Source organism: Heterodontus francisci, chromosome 12 (assembly GCF_036365525.1).
Source record: "Heterodontus francisci isolate sHetFra1 chromosome 12, sHetFra1.hap1, whole genome shotgun sequence".
Taxonomy (NCBI): Eukaryota; Metazoa; Chordata; class Chondrichthyes; order Heterodontiformes; family Heterodontidae; genus Heterodontus; species Heterodontus francisci.
In genome coordinates, this window is record NC_090382.1 from 109,605,812 (window position 1) to 109,628,088 (window position 22,277).

The following is a 22,277-nucleotide window of genomic DNA, read 5'->3' on the forward strand; positions in this document are numbered from 1 at the left end:
ATCTCTTATGCAAGCGTTAAATTTTACAGGGAACCAGAGACTATAACCCGAAGCAAATGGCTATCCGTGAGAAAGTCTTCAGCACCATCACTGACTGCTTTAAACGGCATGGAGCTGAGACCATTGACACGCCAGTGTTTGAGCTCAAGGTAAGGCACTCAGTGGGGCTATGCAACACCTGAACATTTTTCTGTTTTGACTGGGGCAGTGTGGGTGGTTCTCTGATAGATCAGTGCTGTTGTTGAGCTAATTTAACATATTGGTATTTGTAGATCATGGGAAAAATTCATAACCGAACCAATAAACCTTAACATGCGATAGGCTTTTGTGGGATACTTCCACTGCATCACCTGAAATTACACACACTGTTATGACCAGCAGTACTGGATCCATAACCATCAGACGTTTCCCCTACATCTCAATTTTTCTTCTATGTCCATATGTACAAAATCTATTCTGCCAAAGCAGTATTTATTGCACATGCCTAGTTGCCTGCATCAAGTTTAACCATATAGAGTGGAACTGCAGTCTGCTATATGAAAGACTGGGTAGGCTTGGTAGGTTTCCTCCTCTGCACCAGTTGAAGTTTTGCAACAGTCTGGCAGTTCTCATGGTCACTTTTTTTTTAGCCCCCACAGACTTCTAACTTTAATTTCACAGCATTGCCATGGTACAATTTGAACTCATAACATCTGGGTACCATAACCACCAGGCAATCCAATGCAATGCAACATCAATCTGAGTGAGTCCTTGCAGTGCATTGCATGCTGATTTTTCCTTTAATCCATCTTCACTGCAGTAGGGCAATCAATCTACATGGGCTTGGATGAAGTTCCTGTTAATTTGGCTAACAGAAGCACATTATCCAGCATGATTAACGTATGCCTAGGATGTTCTATCGCTGCTGCATCATAAGGGGCAGTTGAGAGTCCCTCTTTCTGCCAACCCATATCATGTTGTGCATTGGCCAGTGGGCTCCATGCAGAGCTGTATGTAACAAATAACTGGGAGTGTTCAGACAATTCACGCTATTGGCTCTTTTGGCTTTAGTGATAAGTGATTGAATTACTATCTCAGAGCCTGAATTTGACTTGACAGTTCAAACTTTATTGCCCACAATTCCTACTTATAGAAACATAGAAAATAGGAGCAGGAGTAGGTCCTTCGGGCCTGCTCCACCATTCAAATAAATCATGGTTGATAGTCACATTCAGTACCCTGTTCCCACTTTCTCCCATATCCCTTGATCCCTTTGGCATTAAGAAATATATCTATCTCCTTCTTGAATATATTTAATGACTTGGCCTCCACTGCCTTCTGCGGTAGAGAATTCCACAGGTTCACCACCCTCTGAGTGAAGAAATTTCTCCTCATCTCAGTTCTAAATGGCATACCCTGTATCCTGAGACTGCGACCCCTGGTTCTGGACTCCCCAGCCATCGGGAACATCCTCCCTGCATCTAGCCTGAGTAGTCCTGTTAGAATTTTATAGGTTTCTGAGATCCCCTCTCATTCTTCTAAGTTCTCGTGAATATAGGCCTAGTCAACCCAATCTCTCTCAGAAGCACAGAATAATAGTGGAGGCCCTTCGGCCCATCGAGTTTGCACCGATGCATTAAAGACACCTGACCTGTCTACCTAATCCCATTTGCCAGCACTTGGCCCATAGCCTTGAATGTTATGACGTGCCAAGTGCTCATCCAGGTACTTTTTAAAGGATGTGAGGCAACCCGCCTCTACCATCCTCCCACGCAGTGCATTCCAGACCGTCACCACCCTCTGGGTAAAAAAAGTTCTTCCTCAAATCCCCCTTAAACCTCCTGCCCCTCACCTTAAACTTGTGTCCCCTTGTAACTGACCCTTCAACTAAGGGGAACAGCTGCTCCCTATCCACCCTGTCCATGCCCCTCATAATCTCGTACACCTCGATCAGGTCACCCCTCAATCTTCTCTGCTCCAGCGAAAACAACCCAAGCCTATACAACCTCTCTTCATAGCTTAAATGTTCCATCCCAGGCAATATCCTGGTGAATTGCCTCTTCACCCCCTCCAGTGCAATCACATCCTTCCTATAATGTGGTGACCAGAATTGCACACAGTGCTCCAGCTGTGGCCTTACCAAAGTTCTATACAACTCCAACATGACCTCCCTGCTTTTGTAATCTATGCCTCGATTGATAAAGGCAAGTGTCCCATATGCCTTTTTCACCACCCTATTAACCTTCCCTTCTGCCTTCAGAGTTCTTTGGACAAACACACCAAGGTCCCTTTGTTCCTCGGAACTTCCCAGTGTCAGGCCATTCATTGAATACAAAGGTGTCATTATACTCCTTCCAAAGTGTATCACCTCACACTTTTCAGGGTTAAATTCCATCTGCCACTTTTCTGCCCATTTGACCATCCCGTCTATATCTTCCTGTAACCCAAGACACTCAACCTCACTGTTAACCACTCGGCCAATCTTTGTGTCATCCGCGAACGTACTGATCCTACCACCACATAGTCATCTATGTCGTTTATATAATGACAAATAGGCGACCCAGCACAGATCCCTGTGGTACGCCACTGGACACTGGCTTCCAGTCACTAAAACAGCCATCTGTCATCACTCTGTCTCCTACAGCTAAGCCAATTTTGAATCCACCTTATCAAGTTACCCTGTATCCCATGTGCATTTGCTTTCCTAATAAGTCTCCCATGTGGGACCTTGACAAAGGCTTTGCTGAAATCCATGTAAACTACATCAACTGTACTACCCTCTTCTACACACCTGGTCACATGCTCAAAAAATTCAATCAAATTTGTTGTTAGGCATGACCTCCCTCTGACAAAGCCATGCTGACTATTCCTAATCAAATTTTGCCGCTCCAAGTGGAGATAGATTCTCTCCTTCAGAATTTTCTCCAATAGTTTCCCTACCACTGATGTGAGACTCACTGGTCTATAGTTCCCTGGCTTATCTCTACAACCTTTCTTAAATAGTGGGACCACATTAGCTGTTCTCCAGTCCTCTGGCACCTCCCCCGTGGCCAGAGAGAAATTAAAAATTTGGGTCAGAGCCCCTGCAATCTCCACCCTCGCCTCCCACAGCATCCTGAGACACAAATCGTCCAGACCTGGAGATTTGTCCACTTTTAAGCCTGCTAAAACCTCCAATACCTTGTCACTCCCTATGACAATTTGCTGAAGAACCTCACATTCTCTGAGTTCCATATCTACATCCTCATTCTCTTGGTGAAGACAGATGTGAAGTATTCATTCAACACCCTACCAATGTCCTCTGGCTCCACCCACAGATTTCCCCCTTGGTCCCTAATGGGTCCTACTCTTTCCCTGGTTATCCTCTTCCCATTGATATAGAATATCTTGGGATTTTCCCTACTTTTACCAGCCAGACCTTTCTCATATCCCCTCTTTGCTCTCCTAATTGCTTTCTTAAGCTCCATCTGACATTTTCTGTACTCCATTAATGCTTCCATTGACTTGCTCTCCTTGTATTTGCTAAAAGCCTCTCTTTTCCTTCTCATCCTACCCTCAATGTTTCTGGTCATCCATGGTTCTCTGGGCTTGTTGCTCCTACCTATTACCCTAGAGAAAACATGTTGGGCCTGTACCCTCCCCATTTCCTTTTTGAATGCCCCCCGCTGCTCTTCTGTAGATTTCCCGACAAGTAACTCTTTCCAGTCTACCATGGCCAGATCCTGCCTTATTTTACTAAAATTGGCTCTTTTTTTGCAACTTGTCTATTTCTTTCGTCATAACAAGCTTATGTTGTTCCATGTTGTGGTCGCTATCACTAAAATGCTCCCCCACCAACACATCAACCACCTGTCCGGTATCATTCCCCAGAATTAGGTCCAGCACTGCACCCTCCCTTGTTGGATCCTCTACATATTGAGCTAAAAAGTTCTCCTGTACACATTTTAAGAACTCCACTTCATCTAAGCCCTTAACACAATGACTATCCCAATTAATGTTGGGAAAGTTGAAATCACCTAATATAATTACCCTATTATTTTTACACACCTGTGCGAATTGCGCACATAATTGCTCCTCAATTTCCTGCTCACTATCTGGGGGTCTATAATAAACACCGAGCAATGTGGCTGTCCCTTTTTATTCCTAAACTCTACCCATAAAGTTTCATTTGATGCCCCCTCCAAGATATCATCTCTCTTTACTGCAGTAACTGACTCCTTAACTAATATTGCAATGCTTCCTCTGTCTTGCCTGAAGATTCTATATCCCGGGATATTGAGCTGCCAATCCTGCCCCTCCCTCAACCATGTCTCCGTGATGGCTACTATATCACAATTCCACCTGTCAATCATTGCCCTAACTCATCCATTTTACCTGTAATACTTCTGGCATTAAAGTAGAGGCCATCCATCCTGATCTTACTCCCTTGAAACATACTTCCGCTGTATTCCCTCTGACTTGTTTGCTTTCCTGTGTTTAGCTGTGTCCCTATTCTGCTAGGAGTCTGCGTCCCCTCCCCCTGCCAAATTAGTTTAAACTCCTCTCAACAGCACAAGCAAACCGCCAGCAAGGATGTTAGTCCCCCTCTGGTTCAGATGTAGACCTTCCTGCTTGTACAGGTCCCACCTTCCCCAGAAATGGTCCCAGTGGTCCAGGAATCTAAAACCCTCCCTCCTGCACCAACTCTTAAGCCATGCATTCATCTGTGCTATTCTCCTATTTCTATACTCGCTAGCACGTGGCACTGGCAGTAATCCAGAGATTGCAACCCCCAAGAGGTCCTGCTTTTTAGTCTACTGCCTAACTCCCTGAGTTCTTGATGCAAGACCTCATCCCTCTTTCTACCTATGTCATTGGTACCAACATGTCCCATGACCTGTGCCTTATCACCCTCCCCTTTCAGGATGTCCTGCAGCTGTTCAGTGACATCCCGGACCCTGGCACCAGGGAGGCAACACACCATCCTGGAGTCACCTTGACAGCCACAGTAGCGCCTATCTGTTCCCCTGACTATCGAATCCCCTATTACTATTGCTCTTCCTCTCTTTCCCCCTTCCTGTGCAGACAGGCTGCCTGTGGTGCCAGAGGCTTGGCTCTGTCCGCACTCCCTGGAGGAACCAGCCTCATCAGCCTCCAAAATGGAATACCGATTTGCATGCGGGACCCCAGGGGACTCCTGAACTACCTGCCTGTTTCTCTTGGAATGCCTGGTGGTCACCCATTCCCTTCCTTCCTCAAGTCTCTTCAGCTGCGGTGTGACCACCTCTCTAAATGTGCTATCCACGATGCTCTCAGACTCGTGGATGCTCCACAGTGTTTCCAGCCACCGTTCCTGCTCTGAAACCCAAGCTTCCAGGAGCTGCAGTTGGACACACTTCCTGCACACATGCTGGTACCGGGTACTGGAAATGTTCCCGGATTCCCACATGCAGCAAGAGGAGCAAACCATGGCTTTAAGCTCTCCTGCCATGACTAAACCCTTTAAATTTAAAACTTTAGACAACTATTATAATAAAAAAAATCAACTAAGTCTTGCTAAAACAATGACTTACAATTCAATCCAGTTTGAAAAATACGCACCAGGACTTACTCACCAGTCAGCTGTGCTCTTTGGAAACTCTCAACTCTGCTCACTCTCTGAGGACAGGTAGGAAATGAAAGGAGCTCCTCGCTCCCTCCTCACAAAACTCCCACTTTAGCAACCTAATGCAGCCCCAAGTGCAAACGAAGTCAGCGCTGTAAGATGGCCCACTTTTATACTGTCTGACTCTGGTCCCTGAAAACTGGTTTAAGCCAGTTATCTAATTAACAAGGTGCAGCTGCAAGCAGAGCCTGAGTGAACTCTGTTGAAAGCTGGTCTAAAACTCACCTCCAACCCAAACAGCAACTGTTAAGTTAATTTGCTAAATAAAAGAAAGACTAGACTTTAGATAAAACTAACCCTTAATTACCATCAGTCACAAAACTCCCACTTTTGCACTCTAATGCAGCCCCAAGTCAGCACTCCAGTGCAAAAACCTCTCCTCATGTGTCAATCCTGCCATCCCAGGAATCAGCCTAGTAAATCTTCTTTGTACTCCCTCAATGGCAAGAACATCATCCTTCCTCAGATAAGGAGACCAAAACTGCACACAATACTCCAAATGTGGTCTCACCAAGACCCTGTATAACTGCAGTAAGAAATCCTTGCTGCTGTACTCAAATCCTCTTACAATGAAGGCCAACATACCATTTGCCTTCCTAACTTCTTGCTACACCTGAATGCGTGCTTTCAGTGACTGGTGTACAAGGACACCCAGGTCTTGTTGCACCTCCCTCTTTCCCAATCTATCACCATTCAGATAATCTCCCTTTCTGTTTTTACAACCAAAGCGGATAACCTCACATTTATCCACATTATACTGCATCTGCCATGCATTTGTCCACTCACCCAACTTGTCCAAATCACATTGCAGTCTCTTTGGTCCTCCTCACAGCTCACTTTCCCCCCCAGCTTTGTGTCATCTGCAAACTTGGAAATGTTACGTTCTACATATCTCCTGATCTGCCCTGAAAACATTTGCATCTAATTGGGTACATAGCTAGTTGGAGTGTGAATAGTAGAAGTTGTACTTTAATTGCTGCACATTGGTTGAAAATCCATCAAAAGGTAACATTTATTGTGAAGTAAATGTCATTAATAATTCACCCATAAAATCCATATAATTCATTCATGAAAATATATTTTTCCATTATCTTTTGTTGAATCACAGTATATCTCTGTTCTTTAGGAAACCCTGATGGGAAAATATGGCGAAGACTCAAAACTTATCTATGACTTAAAGGACCAGGGTGGTGAGCTGTTGTCCTTGCGTTATGACCTAACAGTATCCTTGATCTGCCTGTGTACTAAGTTCAACAGTAAGACAAAAGTGGACGATCCTTGAATTATTGCAGTGTCTGGGTGAGCAGGGCAGACTGGGTTCAGGAGACCAGATAATGCAGTGGATTTACCACACTGCTTTTCGTCTCTGGGAGCTGTGCTCAAATTCAGCTAAGACTAATGGGCTGAAAGTCTTCTCTTTCCACTGAGCTAAGTGATTGAATTTGAGGACATTTCACTTGCATTCAGAATCAGTGTGGGCCCACAGTACAAAATTGCCCCTAATTAGGTGCCTTCGCTTGGTACAGGAAATGGAAAATTGTCACATTGGCGCAGTGATGGTTGCTGTTCTGAATTTGGGGTGGGTACACATTTTTTGGGGCTTGATGCTGATATGAGGTTTTGAAATGGAAAGTATGGTTTACCAGCACATTCTCCCCACCCATGTTTAAAACAAAAATGCTTTTGGGAGCAAATGATTGCACTTGGTTAGAGAGCAACAGATGAATATTTGTTGATGTATGGAAACTTGTTTGTTCAAGTTTTAATTGAATCAGATTTTTAAAATGCCAGTTTCAAGAATAGCTTTGACATTTGTAGAAGTTTGAAATAGAGTTCTTTCCCCTGGTACCTGAAATGGCTGATTTCTTGCTTTGTCCACCACGTGGCTTTGTCAATCACTGGCAAACGTTGGTTTTGCAAAAGGAAAAGAAAATGAGAATTGAGTGTGATTTAGATAACTGGAATGAGAGAAAATAAGGACTGGGTACCAGTTAAAAATCTATTAAGCAACTTAATTAGAAGGAGTTTGCTTACTGTGTGAAACTAAACTTAAGCCCTTGTCTGATATACATAGTGCAACCAGTCTGGTTTCCTATCTTGAGTGGTGTGAAACAGGGCTGTGTTCTCGCACCTACACTGTTTGGGATCATCTTCTCCCTGCTGCTCTCACATGCGTTCAAGTCTTCAGAAGAAGGAATTTTCCTCCACACAAGATCAGATGGCAGGTTGTTCAACCTTGCCTGTCTGAGAGCGAGGACCAAAGCACAGAAAGTCCTCATCAGGGAACTCCTCTTTGCTGACGATGCTGCATTAACATCCCACACTGAAGAATGTCTGCAGAGACTCATCGACAGGATTGCGGCTGCCTGCAATGAATTTGGCCTAACCATCAGCCTCAAGAAAACTAACATCATGGGACAGGAGGTCAGAAATGCTCCATCCATCAATATCGGCGACCATGCTCTGGAAGTGGTTCAAGAGTTCACCTGCCGAGGCTCAACTATCACCAGTAACCTGTCTCTCGATGCAGAAATCAACAAGTGCATGGGAAAGGCTTCCACTGCTATGTCCAGACTGGCCAAGAGAGTGTGGGAAAATGGCGCACTGACACGGAACACAAAAGTCCGAGTGTATCAAGCCTGTGTCCTCAGTACCTTGCTCTATGGCAGCGAGGCCTGGACAACGTATGTCAGCCAAGAGCGACGTCTCAATTCATTCCATCTTCGCTGCCTCCGGAGAATCCTTGGCATCAGGTGGCAGGACCGTATCTCCAACACAGAAGTCCTCGAGGCGGCCAACATCCCCAGCTTATGCACACTACTGAGTCAGCGGCGCTTGAGATGGCTTGGCCATGTGAGCCGCATGGAAGATGGCAGGATCCCCAAAGACACATTGTACAGCGAGCTCGCCACTGGTATCAGACCCACCGGCCGTCCATGTCTCTGCTTTAAAGACGTCTGCAAACGCGATATGAAGTCCTGTGACATTGATCACAAGTCGTGGGAGTCAGTTGCCAGTGATCGCCAGAGCTGGCGGATAGCCATAAAGGCGGGGCTAAAGTATGGCGAGTCGAAGAGACTTGGCAGTTGGCAGGAAAAAAGACAAAAGCGCAAGGCAAGAGCCAACTGTGTAACAGCCCCGACAACCAATTTTATCTGCAGCACCTGTGGAAGAGTCTGTCACTCTAGAATTGGCGTTTATAGCCACTCAGGCGCTTCTCCACAAACCACTGACCACCTTCAGGCGCTTACCCATTGTCTCTCAAGACAAGGAGGCCAAAGAAGAAGAAGAACCAGTCTTGTTCATGGGGCACTGTTTTTAAACATATATAATGCCAATATTTGCTCATTGCCCAGAATTTACACTGTCTGCTTTGATATGGAGCCACATGCCCAGAAAGGTAACAGACGTGATATCCAACCTGTGCTGAGTAAGTTGGCGCTGTCGTGGGGACACTACAAGTTGACTTTGATGTCCAAGTGTAGAGGAGAAACATTTGTTTCGACTTCAGTGGCGATCCCTATCTATAAAATAAATGAACTTCCCAGTGACCGATTAAAGAATCACACAAGATTTCACATTATAGGATATTTACGATAACCACTAAATCAAAACATTAACTGAACAGTACTGAGTTGGTAGCTAATATGCTAAATTACAAAAGGATATTTCCTATTTACTTAATAACACACTCGAAAACCCCACATCACATTTCTGCCTTACACAGTGTTCTCAGTGAAAAGCTGTCCTTACAGTTATACGTCCCAAACTCCCAGCTGCAATGGGTTGGATCTTCCAGTGTCCTCTTCGCTCACTTCTTCCTAACACATTCGACTGGACTTCCATTAATAAGGCAATCACTGGTGGCCCCATTAGTTTTTTTCGCCTATGCAAACTGTGAGCCCTCGAACCGGGTTCAAACCATAGCAGCCTTTTGCTGTTTCCCTAGAAACAGCTGACTCGTCGGTCTCTGTTTAGGTTGTGCAGCTGACTGCCGGTCTTTGTTTCTTCCTTTCAGCCCCAGACCTAGGAAAGCCGCTCGAAATTATCCAGATCAAAGTCAGTAGTCGTTTGCCTTTGATAATTCTCAGAGCATACATTTGACCCAAGCAAAACCACCTGGCCCTTCCTTTGTTTCCAGGTGTTAAAAATTGCAACTCAACTCTGCATTTTAGAGCCCCTGGCTTCCTGTTTCCAATCAGAGGGTCTGGGAGAGCGAAACCCATCGTCCTTTAGGGGTTATAACCTTGTACCCTGCTTTCAAAAGGTTCTTTGATCTGGGTTCCTTGTTCTCATGGTAACCAAGAGCCAGGCTTGTCACTGGGCAGATTTTGTATGAGGTCACATGATTCCTCCAAATGTTCATTTACACTTCATTAAAGATCGCAGTTTTTAAAACCTAACCATACTGTGAAGTCCAGCAGTTATAACACAATTGCAAAGGCTCCAATACCTGACTGCTATCCAATTATCCCTGCTAGGACGTTTGTGTATGTAGTTGTTAGGTAAGCAGATGGGCGCTGTTGAATAACCTTCCAACTTTAGCTTGTCAAAGCTCAAAATGAGGGCGAATCAGTTGGGTGACATATTGGAAGACAGCTGGCAACAAAGGAACCATATTCTGTCACATGTCGCCGTCTTCATGAAAGGAGAACAAGGGGATATTTAAAGGGAAGGATTTTAAAATGGAGGCGTGACATAAAGTAATGATTTCAATTCTGTGATCAACATGAAATTATAACATTTCAAGTAGAGCTGTGCAGCCAGTTCTGTCGTCATTACAGTATTTGTCCTTGACCTTGTTTTCTCAGGTTCCTTTTGCCCGTTACTTAGCTATGAATAAAATGACCAATATCAAGAGATATCACATTGCAAAGGTATACCGAAGAGACAATCCAGCCATGACCCGGGGCCGTTACAGAGAGTTCTATCAGTGTGTGAGTATTTGTTGAACTGATGTTAGGAGCATTCTACTTGGGATTTATTAACTTTGCAGAAATGAAATAATTTTGGAATAGCTGAGTATTAATGACCATATCAAGAAATCCGCAAATAGAGAACACACATTGTTCAGAAAGCTACACTGTAAAAATCCAGTTTATAAGCTGATGTAGAACTCATATTTTACAATGCTGCTTTGCTCCACTTTGTTGTCTATGATTTACTGATTTATACATAGGTTTTCAAACTGGAGGGATTCTACAATGGGAACCCAAGTAATCCACCAGGGCATTGGTTTCTCTATATTTGATGACTTCCTAGCATATTTTTGTTGCTGCGTATGAATAAAAATATTTTCTGCAGTGATTTTCATTGTCGAGTGAGACTATCTTACGGAATCTAGGACTGGGGCTCTGGTGATTAGTCGGGGTGATGGAAGGTATCGTCGACAGTGCTATCAAGCGGCACTTGTTTAGCAATAACCTACTTGCTGATGCTCAGTTTGGGTTCTGCCAGGGCCACTTAGCTACTGACCTCATTACAGCCTTGGTTCAAACATGGACAAAAGAGCTGAATTCAAGAGGTGAGAGTGACTGCCCATGACATCAAGGCAGCACTTGACCGAGTATGGCATCAAGGATCCCTCGCAAAACTGGAGTCAATGGGGTGGGTGGCGGTGGGGGAGCTCTCCACTGGTTGGAGTCGTACCTAACGTAAAGCAAGATGGTTGTGGTTGTTGGAGGTCAATCATCTCAGCTCTGGGATATCAGTGCAGGAGTTCCTCAGGGTAGTGTCCCAGGCTCAACCATCTTCAGCTGCTTCATCAATGACCTTCCTTCGATCATAAGGACAGAAGTGGGGATGTTTCCTGATTGCACAATGTTCACCATTCGCGACTCCACAGATACTAAAGTAGCCTGTGTCGAAATGCAGCACGACCTGAAGAGTAACATTCGTGCCACACAAATGCCAGGCAATGACCATCTCCAACAAGAGACAATCTAACCATTTCCCCTTGACATTCAGTGCCATTACAATCGTTGAATTCGCCACTATCAAAATCCTGGAGGTTACCATTGACCAGAAACTGAACTGGAGTAGCCATGTAAATACTGTGGCGACAAGAGCAGGTCAGAGGCGAGGAATCCTGTGGCGAGTAACTCACCTCCTGACTTCCAAAGTCTGTCCACCATTTACGAGGCATAAGTCAGGAGTGTGATGGAATACACTCCACTTGCCTGGATGGGTGCAACTCCAACAACATCAAGAAACTTGATACCATCCAGGACAAAGCAGCCCACTTGATTGGCACCCCATCCACAAACATTCACTCCCTCCACCACCGTCACACAGTGGCAGCAGTGTGTACCATCTACAAGATGCACTGCAGCAACGCACCAAGGCTCCATAGACAGCACCTTCCAGACCCGCGACCTCTATCACCTAGAAGGACAAGGGCAGCAGATGCATGGACGGCGCAGTGGGTAGCACCACAGCCTCACCGCTCCAGTGACCCGGGTTCAATTCTGGGTACTGCCTGTGTGGAGTTTGCAAGTTCTCCCTGTGTCTGCGTGGGTTTCTTCCGGGTGCTCCGGTTTCCTCCCACAGCCAAAAGACTTGCAGGTTGATAGGTAAATTGGCCATTATAAATTGCCCCTAGTATAGGTAGGGGAATATAGGGACAGGTGAGGATGTGGTAGGAATATGGGATTAGTGTAGGATTAGTATAAATGGGTGGTTAATGGTCGGCACAGACTCGGTGGGCCGAAGGGCCTGTTTCAGTGCAGTATCTCTAAATCAAAAAAAAACCACCACATGCAAGTTCCCCTCCAAACCACACACCATCCTGACTTGGAACTATATCGCCGTTCTTTCACTGTCGCTGGGTCAAAATCCTGGAACTCCCTTCCTAATAGCACTGTGGGTGTACCTACCCCACATGGATTGCAGCGGTTCAAGAAGGCAGCTCACCACCACCTTCTCAAGGGTAATTAGGGATGGGCATTAAATGCTGTCCTCGCCAGCGATGCCCACATCCCGGAACGAATTTTAAAAAAAGGTCCCCAGAAGTATGTCTGTAATGACAGGGGAGTCTTTGGGAGTGATTCAGTATCGGAAGGGATTCTGAAAGTGACTCAAAATTCAAAAGGCTGTTGCTTTTGGAAAACTGTTTAAAGAATAAATTGAAGTTAATAACTGCAATCTTTATCTGCTGATTTTGCTTCAATATAAATCTATACATTTCAATAAAAACCTTTTGTAGTTTTGACGAACTACATAGTTCAGACCAGTGTGTGTTTTTGCCTATTTGAAAGATTGAGAGTATACCACGGATGTCCCACACGAAGTAGATTGTTAATCCTAAAGTATGCTATCCCACTCAGTTCATGCATATGGTTCACTTTTGTTTCATGTAGCATGAGGAACCTACATTTTCAATTAGCATGAGTGACGATGCTCTATTTAGACACTTAAATTATAGAACCAAGTCTGGCTACCTGTCGGATTTTCTCTTTAACTTATATTCAGTGTTGCAATGCAAAATGTATTTATGCTGTCAGTCTCAATTTAAATTTTTTTTTAACTCTTTCCTTTCTCAGGATTTTGACATTGCTGGCCAGTATGATCCAATGATTCCTGATGCTGAATGTCTGAAAATTGTCTGTGAAATCTTGAGCGAGCTGCAGTTGGGACAGTTTCTTATTAAGGTAAAATTGAGGAAATTTCAATAAGATCAAAAGATTTTAAAGAGTGGGGGATGAAGATCAGGTTAAATGTTTGAGATACCACAGCAGGACAACACCATTTTAATTTAAATCTTTTCCCATTGAGAAACCCAGGTAGCAATGTGATGGATTATCACTATTGTCATGTCAGTATGTAAAGGCAGATATAAGTGAGACTAGCTGAATTTGTTCTCTACGAATGTAAAGCTGAGGAACTGGCAGACTTGGGATGGTTGCCATTAATGTTTTTTGTCCTTGACCTTCAGGCAGGTTTGCCAGGTAGACATCAGGTCAGGGGCCTGAACAACTGCATTGTGTGAATTAATTCCGTTATTCAGTTTAGAACTGAGATTGTCTTGGGCGACTATAACCAATTAAAATAGCTTAAAACCAAATATACATTTTCTGTTTGCATAAAATTCACCTGTGAGTTCCAGGCAAGGCAAAGACAAAATAGAAGAGTTAATCCCCTGCCAGTGAGTACTAAGCGAGAATTAAGTTTGAACTTGGAGGAAGAAGAGTGTGAGATGGAGGAATAATACTGAAAGCTTGTGCCAGCCAGAGTGAGAGAGAGAGATGGCGCCTTACTACATTCACTACTGAAGGAACAGAGTGTGGCTTCAAAGCTCGAGGCGGTTGAATGGACTCATTGGGCAGTTGTGCTGTCCTGAATGTGCTTTACTTGTTAAAATCATTGCAGATAAAGCTGGTAGGTCAATTTGTAGCTTGAAATGAACTCGCTTTGTTGATACTTCCGTTCATAGGGGTATAACAAAACTGTAGAGGACACTGGCAAATAGGGTTTGTGCAAGTTCTATGGGTAGGGGCAGAAATTTGAGTGGCTTCGTTGTTTGGATGTAGAGCACGATGTGTTCATTCAAAGAGGGTGTAGCTCAGGAAAATAAAAACTTTCTTCTTCTTTGGCCTCCTTATCTCGAGAGACAATGGATAAGCGCCTGGAGGTGGTCAATGGTTTGTGAAGCAGTGCCTGGAGTGGCTATAAAGGCCAATTCTAGAGTGACAGGCTCTTCCACAGGTGCTGCAGAGAAATTTGTTTGTCGGGGCTGTTACACAGTTGGCTCTCCCCTTGTGCCTCTGTCTTTTTTCCTGCCAACTGCTAAGTCTCTTCGACTCGCCACACTTTAGCCCCGCCTTTATGGCTGCCCGCCAGCTCTGGCGAACGCTGGCAACTGACTCCCGCGACTTGTGATCAATGTCACAGGATTTCATGTCGCGTTTGCAGACGTCTTTAAAACGGAGACATTGCCAGCCGGTGGGTCTGATACCAGTGGCGAGCTCGCTGTACAATGTGTCTTTGGGGATCCTGTCATCTTCCATGCGGCTCACATGGCCAAGCCATCTCAAGCGCCGCTGACTCAGTAGTGTGTATAAGCTGGGGGTGTTGGCCGCTTCAAGGACTTCTGTGTTGGAGATATAGTCCTGCCACCTGATGCCAAGTATTCTCCGGAGGCAGCGAAGATGGAATGAATTGAGACGTCGCTCTTGGCTGACATACGTTGTCCAGGCCTCGCTGCCGTAGAGCAAGGTACTGAGGACACAGGCTTGATACACTCGGACATTTGTGTTCCGTGTCAGTGCGCCATTTTCCCACACTCTTGGCCAGTCTGGACATAGCAGTGGAAGCCTTTCCCATGCGCTTGTTGATTTCTGCATCGAGAGACAGGTTACTGGTGATAGTTGAGGCTAGGTAGGTGAATTCTTGAACCAGTTCCAGAGCGTGGTCGCCAATATTGATGGCTGGAGCATTTCTGACGTCCTGCCCCATGATGTTCGTTTTCTTGAGGCTGATGGTTAGGACAAATTCATTGCAGGCAGCCGCAAACCTGTCGATGAGACTCTGCAGGCACTCTTCAGTGTGAGATGTTAAAGCAGCATCGTCAGCAAAGAGGAGTTCTCTGATGAGGACTTTCCGTACTTTGGACTTCGCTCTTAGACGGGCAAGGTTGAACAACCTGCCCCCTGATCTTGCGTGGAGGAAAATTCCTTCTTCAGAGGACTTGAACGCATGTGAAAGCAGCAGGGAGAAGAAAATCCCAAAAAGTGTGGGTGTGAGAACACAGCCCTGTTTCACGCCACTCAGGATAGGAAAGGGCTCTGATGAGGAGCCACCATGTTGAATTGTGCCTTTCATATTGACATGGAATGAGGTGACGATACTTAGTAGCTTTGGTGGACATCCAATCTTTTCTAGTTGTCTGAAGAGACCACGTCTGCTGACGAGGTCAAAGGCTTTGGTGAGATCAATGAAAGCAATGTAGAGGGGCATCTGTTGTTCACGGCATTTCTCCTGTATCTGACGAAGGGAGAACAGCATGTCAACGGTCGATCTCTCTGCACGAAAGCCACACTGTGCCTCAGGGTAGACGCTCTCGGCCAGCTTCTGGAACCTATTTAGAGCGACTTGAGCAAAGACTTTCCCCACTATGCTGAGCAGGGAGATTCCACGGTAGTTGTTGCAGCCACCGCGGTCACCTTTGTTTTTATAGAGGGTGATATTGGCATCGCGCATGTCCTGGGGTACTGCTCCCTCGTCCCAGCACAGGCATAGCAGTTCATGTAGTGCTGAGAGTATAGCAGGCTTTCTTCAAACTTTCTTCACAGAAGGGCTAAATACATAAATCGTGGCTTCTTAGATCAGGACTGCGCCAAGGGTGAAATGAGTAGGAGAGATTGAATATGAAAACTGATTGTTAGGTGATAGCAAGGTTGGGTTTGAAAGAGTGTAGATTGTAAGACGATAGAAAGACTGAGCTGGATGAGATGTTCATGGTTTTGAGGCTCTAAGTGAAGAATCAGTTAAAATACAAAGATTGATCAATTGCTGATGCTGAGGAGGAATACAACTTTCAAAGCCCAGTGCTGAATGTGTTTTTGAAACGTTTGTTCTGCTGGCTTGTGGTTAATGAGTGAAAAGGAATGCTGTTTAGGTGACTGCAGACATGAATTCTACAATTAAATTTCATTCTTCTATTGTTATGAAACTGCCATATAATCGGATGTTAAGGAAGCAGGGCCTTGAACCCTAAAGTCTGACTACCTAACCCGAACAAACCCGACTACATGTGTTGAGTTTGGGTGGGGTTGGGTCTATATTCTGTGTCCAGCATTCAGGCTCGGGTTGGGCTGGACTGTACTGTTTTGTTTTGTATTGTTTTCTTTTTAATCCAAGTTTTGACGCGATTTTTTTCTGTTTCAATAAAATGTTTGATGTTTTCAGGTCGGGTTGGGCATGAAAAAAATTAAAGGATTCGGGCTGCAGTCGGGTTTGGGTTGGTGGTGGTCAGGTTTTAATTTTATACCCGAGCCAGGCTTTACTATACCCAAGTGCCTTCAAACATCCAAATTTTGTACTTCCATTTATATGTTGCAGTGAAATAGTAATCCAGCACAATCTTTGCATCGCAATTGTTGTTCATCTGTCAGACTGCGGTTCTTGTGCTATAGTTCATGGAATTGGGGATTTCCAAATGCTGTAGTATAAACCCAAGGTAATGCGAGTAAGCCTCAATCTGAAACCCACTCTTTCGACTCTGGCATTCTTATGATACCAACAGAGCCAGAATGATTCAGTACGTACAAGGTAACCTGCTGGGTCAGAGCTGCAATTTCCATCCACTGTTAAGTGAGATTGCTCTAATAACAGCAGCACACCTAGAAGTGATTTTATATGCCTGTTTTATACATCATACAATTTGTGGGTTCCGCACATGCTAACTTTTTTTAAAATTCAGGTTGATGTGGGCGTCATTGGCAATTCTAGAATTTATTGCCCATCCTTAGTTGCCCTGAGAAAGTGTTGATGAACTGCATTTTTGAACAGTGCAGTCCATGTGGCTTGTTGCTCTTTGTGGTGGTTTGATACACATGAGTCGTTTGCTAGGTTACTTCAGAGGGCAGTTTGGAGTCAGCCACATTTGATGTAGGATTGGAGTTGAACTGTATGCCAGACTGGGCAAGGTTGACTGGTTCCCTTCTCCACAGGACATTAGTGACTCGGGGGTTTTTCCAACAATCTGACAACTTCATGGTCACTCTTACAGTTGCCAGCGTTTTATTTTTAATTTAATTTGAATTCTCAAACTCGCGTTCTCTGGATAATTAATCCAGGAATCTAGATTACTAGTCCAGTAACGTAACCTCTACACGACCATGCCCTTATATACTGGGCACGCATCTGTTTTGTGTCTGTTTTCTGCAATGCGGTTTAGGTTTTCATTGTTATATTTGCAGTTTATAAAGTTCAGCTCCAAGTGATCTGCTGCTTGTTGTTAAACTCCAGGTATGTGAAGGAGATACAAATCTGTTGGTCCTGGTGAAAGTGAAACTGCACTGAACTCTGTTTTTTGCTCCAGCAGTGTTCCACATTGACTGGCTTTAGGAACTAATGTTGAGTCCTCGGTCAGTTTGTCATCTTGCTTGAGAATAGTTTACGGAAAAGCACAAACTAGCTTCAACGTAATTCCTTATCCAGTGAGAATAAATAAAACCATTTAATTCCTTGACAATGCAATATCCTTTCTACATCAAATGCGTGCTGTATCCAGCATTAAAAAAGATGTGGAAAGATGTAGAAAATTAGTTGTACTCTCCTACAGGGCATGGGGGAATGGCATGAATTCCCTGCAGTGTGTTCCAATTTTACTTGTGTTATGAAAGGAGACTAAGTACTAGAAGTATTCCTAATAGGGGGAGAGGGCAGCTTTTCTGCAGCAGTTTGTGTTTTGTCTGCAAATGGTGCAGGAGACAGGTTACAAGTTTAGGGCTCGCCCATCCTAAGGATTTGTTTGCTTTCTGTTTCTCTTATATATTATACAAAAAGTGGTTCAGCAACACACTGAACCCTTGGTACTGTAAAGACTCCATTTTGTATTTTAGACTAGATTCCACAGAACTGAGCAATGAACAAACAGCTATGTATACAGATGTTTGAGACTTTTGTGCCTTTCTATTCTAGCTAAAAGGTGTCTCTGCTGGTTGCCAAAGGTCTGTGTAGATCATTAATCAGGCAACCGTGTTTCTGGCCTGTTGTGTCTGTGGCCAGAATAGACATAGGGCTTAAATAAAAACAAAGTGCTGGAAATACTCAGCAGGTCTGGCAGCATCTGTGGAGAGAGAAGCAGAGTTAATGTTTCACGTCAGTGACCTTTCATCTGATGGGTTTCATCTGATGAGTATTTCTAGCACGTTTTGTTTTTATTTCGGATTTCCAGCATCTGCAGTATTTTGCTTTTGTTTTAGACCTAGAGCTTGTGCGACAAGGGGGAAAGGTTTACATTAGTTGCCATGTTGCTGCTGACTTCAGAGCGGCTGGCTGAAATCATCTCTTGAAGTGTGCCCTGACTGCTCGGGAGATTTATAGTTCAAACTTAGTGTTACCTAATCGCTATTTCCTGATTTACATTTATGTGTTTTTTTCCCAAACTTTGCAGTACTCTGCTCTGTGGACCTTGTCCTTCACGTTGGTTTCTTAGTAAATTTGAACTGAGAAGGTCCAATTTTGCAGCAGTTACAATGACTTGTTCCTAAGGTTGGAGCTCTGTCTTGCAAAAAATCTGTTCTGATGCAAAGATTTTGTAATTATGTCCATTTGTCTGTATTCAGGTTAATGACAGGCGTGTCCTTGATGGGATGTTTGAAGTTTGTGGAGTCCCAACTGATAAATTTCGGACAATCTGTTCCTCGGTGGATAAAATGGATAAGGTAATCGTTTGTGAACCAGACTTGTTGCCCTTTTGTAGAGAATAGTGCTCTTCGGGGGGGTTTAAACTAAATCAGCAGGGGAATGGGAACCTAAATTGTAGTTCCAGTGTACAGGCTGTTGAGAGTAGTGAGGTAGGGGATAAGGTTACAGGGACGCAAGAGGGCACTGGCAAGCAAGAACTTGGTTTAAAGTGTGTCTACTTCAACGCCAGGAGCATCCGGAATAAGGTGGGTGAGCTTGCAGTATGGGTTGGTACCTGGGATCCTGATGTTGTGGCCATTTCAGAGACATGGGTAGAGCAGGGGCAGGAATGGATGTTGCAGGTTCCGGGATTTAGATGTTTCAGTAAGAACAGAGAAGAGGGTAAAAGAGGGGGGGGGGTGTGGCATTGTTAATCAAGGAAAGTATTACAGCGGCAGAAAGGACGTTTGAGGACTCGTCTACTGAGGTAGTATGGGCCGAGGTTAGAAACAGGAGAGGAGAGGTCACCCTGTTGGGAGTTTTCTATAGACCTCCGAATAGTTCCAGAGATGTCGAGGAAAGGACAGCGAAGATGATTCTCGACAGGAGCGAGAGTAACAGGGTAGTGGTTATGGGGGACTTTAACTTTCCAAATATTGACTGGAAATACTATAGTTCGAGTACTTTAGATGGGTCTGTTTTTGTCCAGTGTGTGCAGGAGGGTTTTCTGACACAGTATGTGGACAGGCCAACCAGGGGCGATGCCACATTGGATTTGGTACTGGGTAATGAACCCGGCCAGGTGTTCGATTTAGATGTAGGTGAGCACTTTGGCGATAGTGATCACAATTCGGTTAGGTTTACCTTAGCGATGGGCAGGGATAGGTATATACCGCAGGGCAAGAATTATAGCTGGGGGAAAGGAAATTATGACGCGATTAGGCAAGATTTAGGATGTGTAGGATGGGGAAGGAAACTGCAGGGGATGGGCACAAACGAAATGTGGAGCTTATTCAAGGAGCAGCTAATGCGTGTCCTTGATAAGTATGTACCTGTGAGGCAGGGAGGAAGTTGTCGAGCGAGGGAGCCGTGGTTTACTAAAGAAGTTGAAGCGCTTGTCAAGAGGAAGAGGGCGGCTTATGTTAGGATGAGACGTGAAGGCTCAGTTAGGGCGCTTGAGAGTTACAAGCTAGCCAGGAAGGATCTAAAGGGAGGGCTAAGAAGAGCAAGGAGAGGACACGAGAAGTCATTGGCGGATAGGATCAAAGAAAACCCTAAGGCTTTCTATAGGTATATCAGGAATAAACGAATGATAAGAGTTAGAACAGGGCCAATCAAGGATAGTAGTGGGAAGTTGTGTGCAGAATCAGAGGAGATAGGGGAAGCGTTAAATGAATATTTTTCGTCAGTATTTACAGTAGAGAAAGAAAATGTTGCCGAGGAGATTACTGAGATACAGCCTACTAGGCTAGATGGGATTGAGATTCACAAGGAGGAGGTGTTAAGCAATTTTGGAAAGAGTGAAAATAGATATGTCCCCTGGGCCAGATGGGATTTATCCTAGGATTCTCTGGGAAGCCAGGGAGGAGATTGCAGAGCCGTTGTTGTTGATCTTTATGTCGTCATTGTCGACAGGAGTAGTGCCGGAGGACTGGAGGATAGCAAATGTTGTCCCCTTGTTCAAGAAGGGGAGTAGAGACAGCCCTGGTAATTATAGACCTGTGAGCCTTACTTCGGTTGTGGGTAAAATGTTGGAAAGGGTAATAAGAGATAGGATTTATAATCATCTTGAAAAGAATAAGTTCATTTGCGATAGTCAGCACGGTTTTGTGAAAGGTAGGTCGTGCCTCACAAACCTTATTGAGTTTTTCGAGAAGGTGACCAAACAGGTGGATGAGGGTAAAGCCGTGGATGTGGTGTATATGGATTTCAGTAAGGCGTTTGATAAGGTTCCCCACGGTAGGCTATTGCAGAAAATACGGAAGTATGGGGTTGAAGGTGATTTAGAGCTTTGGATCAGAAATTGGCTAGCTGAAAGAAGACAGAGGGTGGTGGTTGATGGCAAATGTTCATCCTGGAGTTTAGTTACTAGTGGTGTACCGCAAGGATCTGTTTTGGGGCCACTGCTGTTTGTCATTTTTATAAATGACCTGGATGAGGGTGTAGAAGGGTGGGTTAGTAAATTTGCGGATGACACGAAGGTCGGTGGAGTTGTGGATAGTGTCGAAGGGTGTTGTAGGGTACAGAGGGACATAGATAGGCTGCAGAGCTGGGCTGAGAGATGGCAAATGGAGTTTAATGCGGAGAAGTGTGAGGTGATTCACTTTGGAAGGAGTAACAGCAATGCAGAGTACTGGGCTAATGGGAGGATTCTTGGTAGTGTAGATGAGCAGAGAGATCTTGGTGTCCAGGTACATAAATCCCTGAAAGTTGCTACCCAGGTTAATAGGGCTGTTAAGAAGGCATATGGTGTGTTAGCTTTTATTAGTAGGGGGATCGAGTTTCGGAGCCACGAGGTCATGATGCAGCTGTACAAAACTCTGGTGAGGCAGCACCTTGAGTATTGCGTGCAGTTCTGGTCACCGCATTATAGGAAGGATGTGGAAGCTTTGGAAAGGGTGCAGAGGAGATTTACTCGAATGTTGCCTGGTATGGAAGGAAGGTCTTACGAGGAAAGGCTGAGGGACTTGGGGTTGTTTTCGTTAGAGAGAAGGAGGAGGAGAGGTGACTTAATAGAGACATACAAGATAATCAGAGGGTTAGATAGGGTGGATAGTGAGAGTCTTTTTCCTCGGATGATGATGGCAAACACGAGGGGACATAGCTTTAAGTTGAGGGGTGAAAGATATAGGACAGATGTCAGAGGTAGTTTCTTTACGCAGAGAGTAGTAGGGGCGTGGAACGCCCTGCCTGCAACAGTAGTAGACTCGCCAACTTTAAGGGCATTTAAGTGGTCATTGGATAGACATATGGATGAAAATGGAATAGTGTAGGTCAGATGATCGGCGCAACATCGAGGGCCGAAGGGCCTGTACTGCGCTGTAATGTTCTAATGTTCTAATTCTAATAGGTGGAAAGCCTAGCCCATTGTTTATCACAGACTGTTCCTAGTCCTTGTACAAAGCCACTGCTTATGAGCTTTTGTTTTCAGGAGTTTCAAGTTGATAAAATAAACATAACTTTAAAACGGAAAATGCTGGACATACTCAGCAGGTCAGGCAGCATCTGTGGAGAGAAAAACATAGGATTAACATTTCAATTTGATGACTTTTTGTCAGCCAGCCATGTTCTAATTAACAAGCTC

The 22,277-nt window shown here is 44.6% G+C and overlaps 1 protein-coding gene across 3 annotated transcripts in view; it reads left to right on the top strand.

The window, feature by feature from the left end:
* The window catches only part of LOC137376070 (histidine--tRNA ligase, cytoplasmic-like), a 48,465-nt gene that overhangs the window by 7,303 nt on the left and 18,885 nt on the right, over positions 1–22,277 (top strand). For all 3 annotated transcript variants that reach the window (XM_068044082.1, XM_068044080.1, XM_068044081.1), the window contains 5 exons: positions 30–149; positions 6,750–6,845; positions 10,435–10,560; positions 13,165–13,272; positions 18,913–19,011. In XM_068044082.1, the coding sequence (XP_067900183.1) occupies positions 30–149; positions 6,750–6,845; positions 10,435–10,560; positions 13,165–13,272; positions 18,913–19,011 (549 nt within the window). The remainder of the gene's footprint in view (positions 1–29; positions 150–6,749; positions 6,846–10,434; positions 10,561–13,164; positions 13,273–18,912; positions 19,012–22,277) is intronic.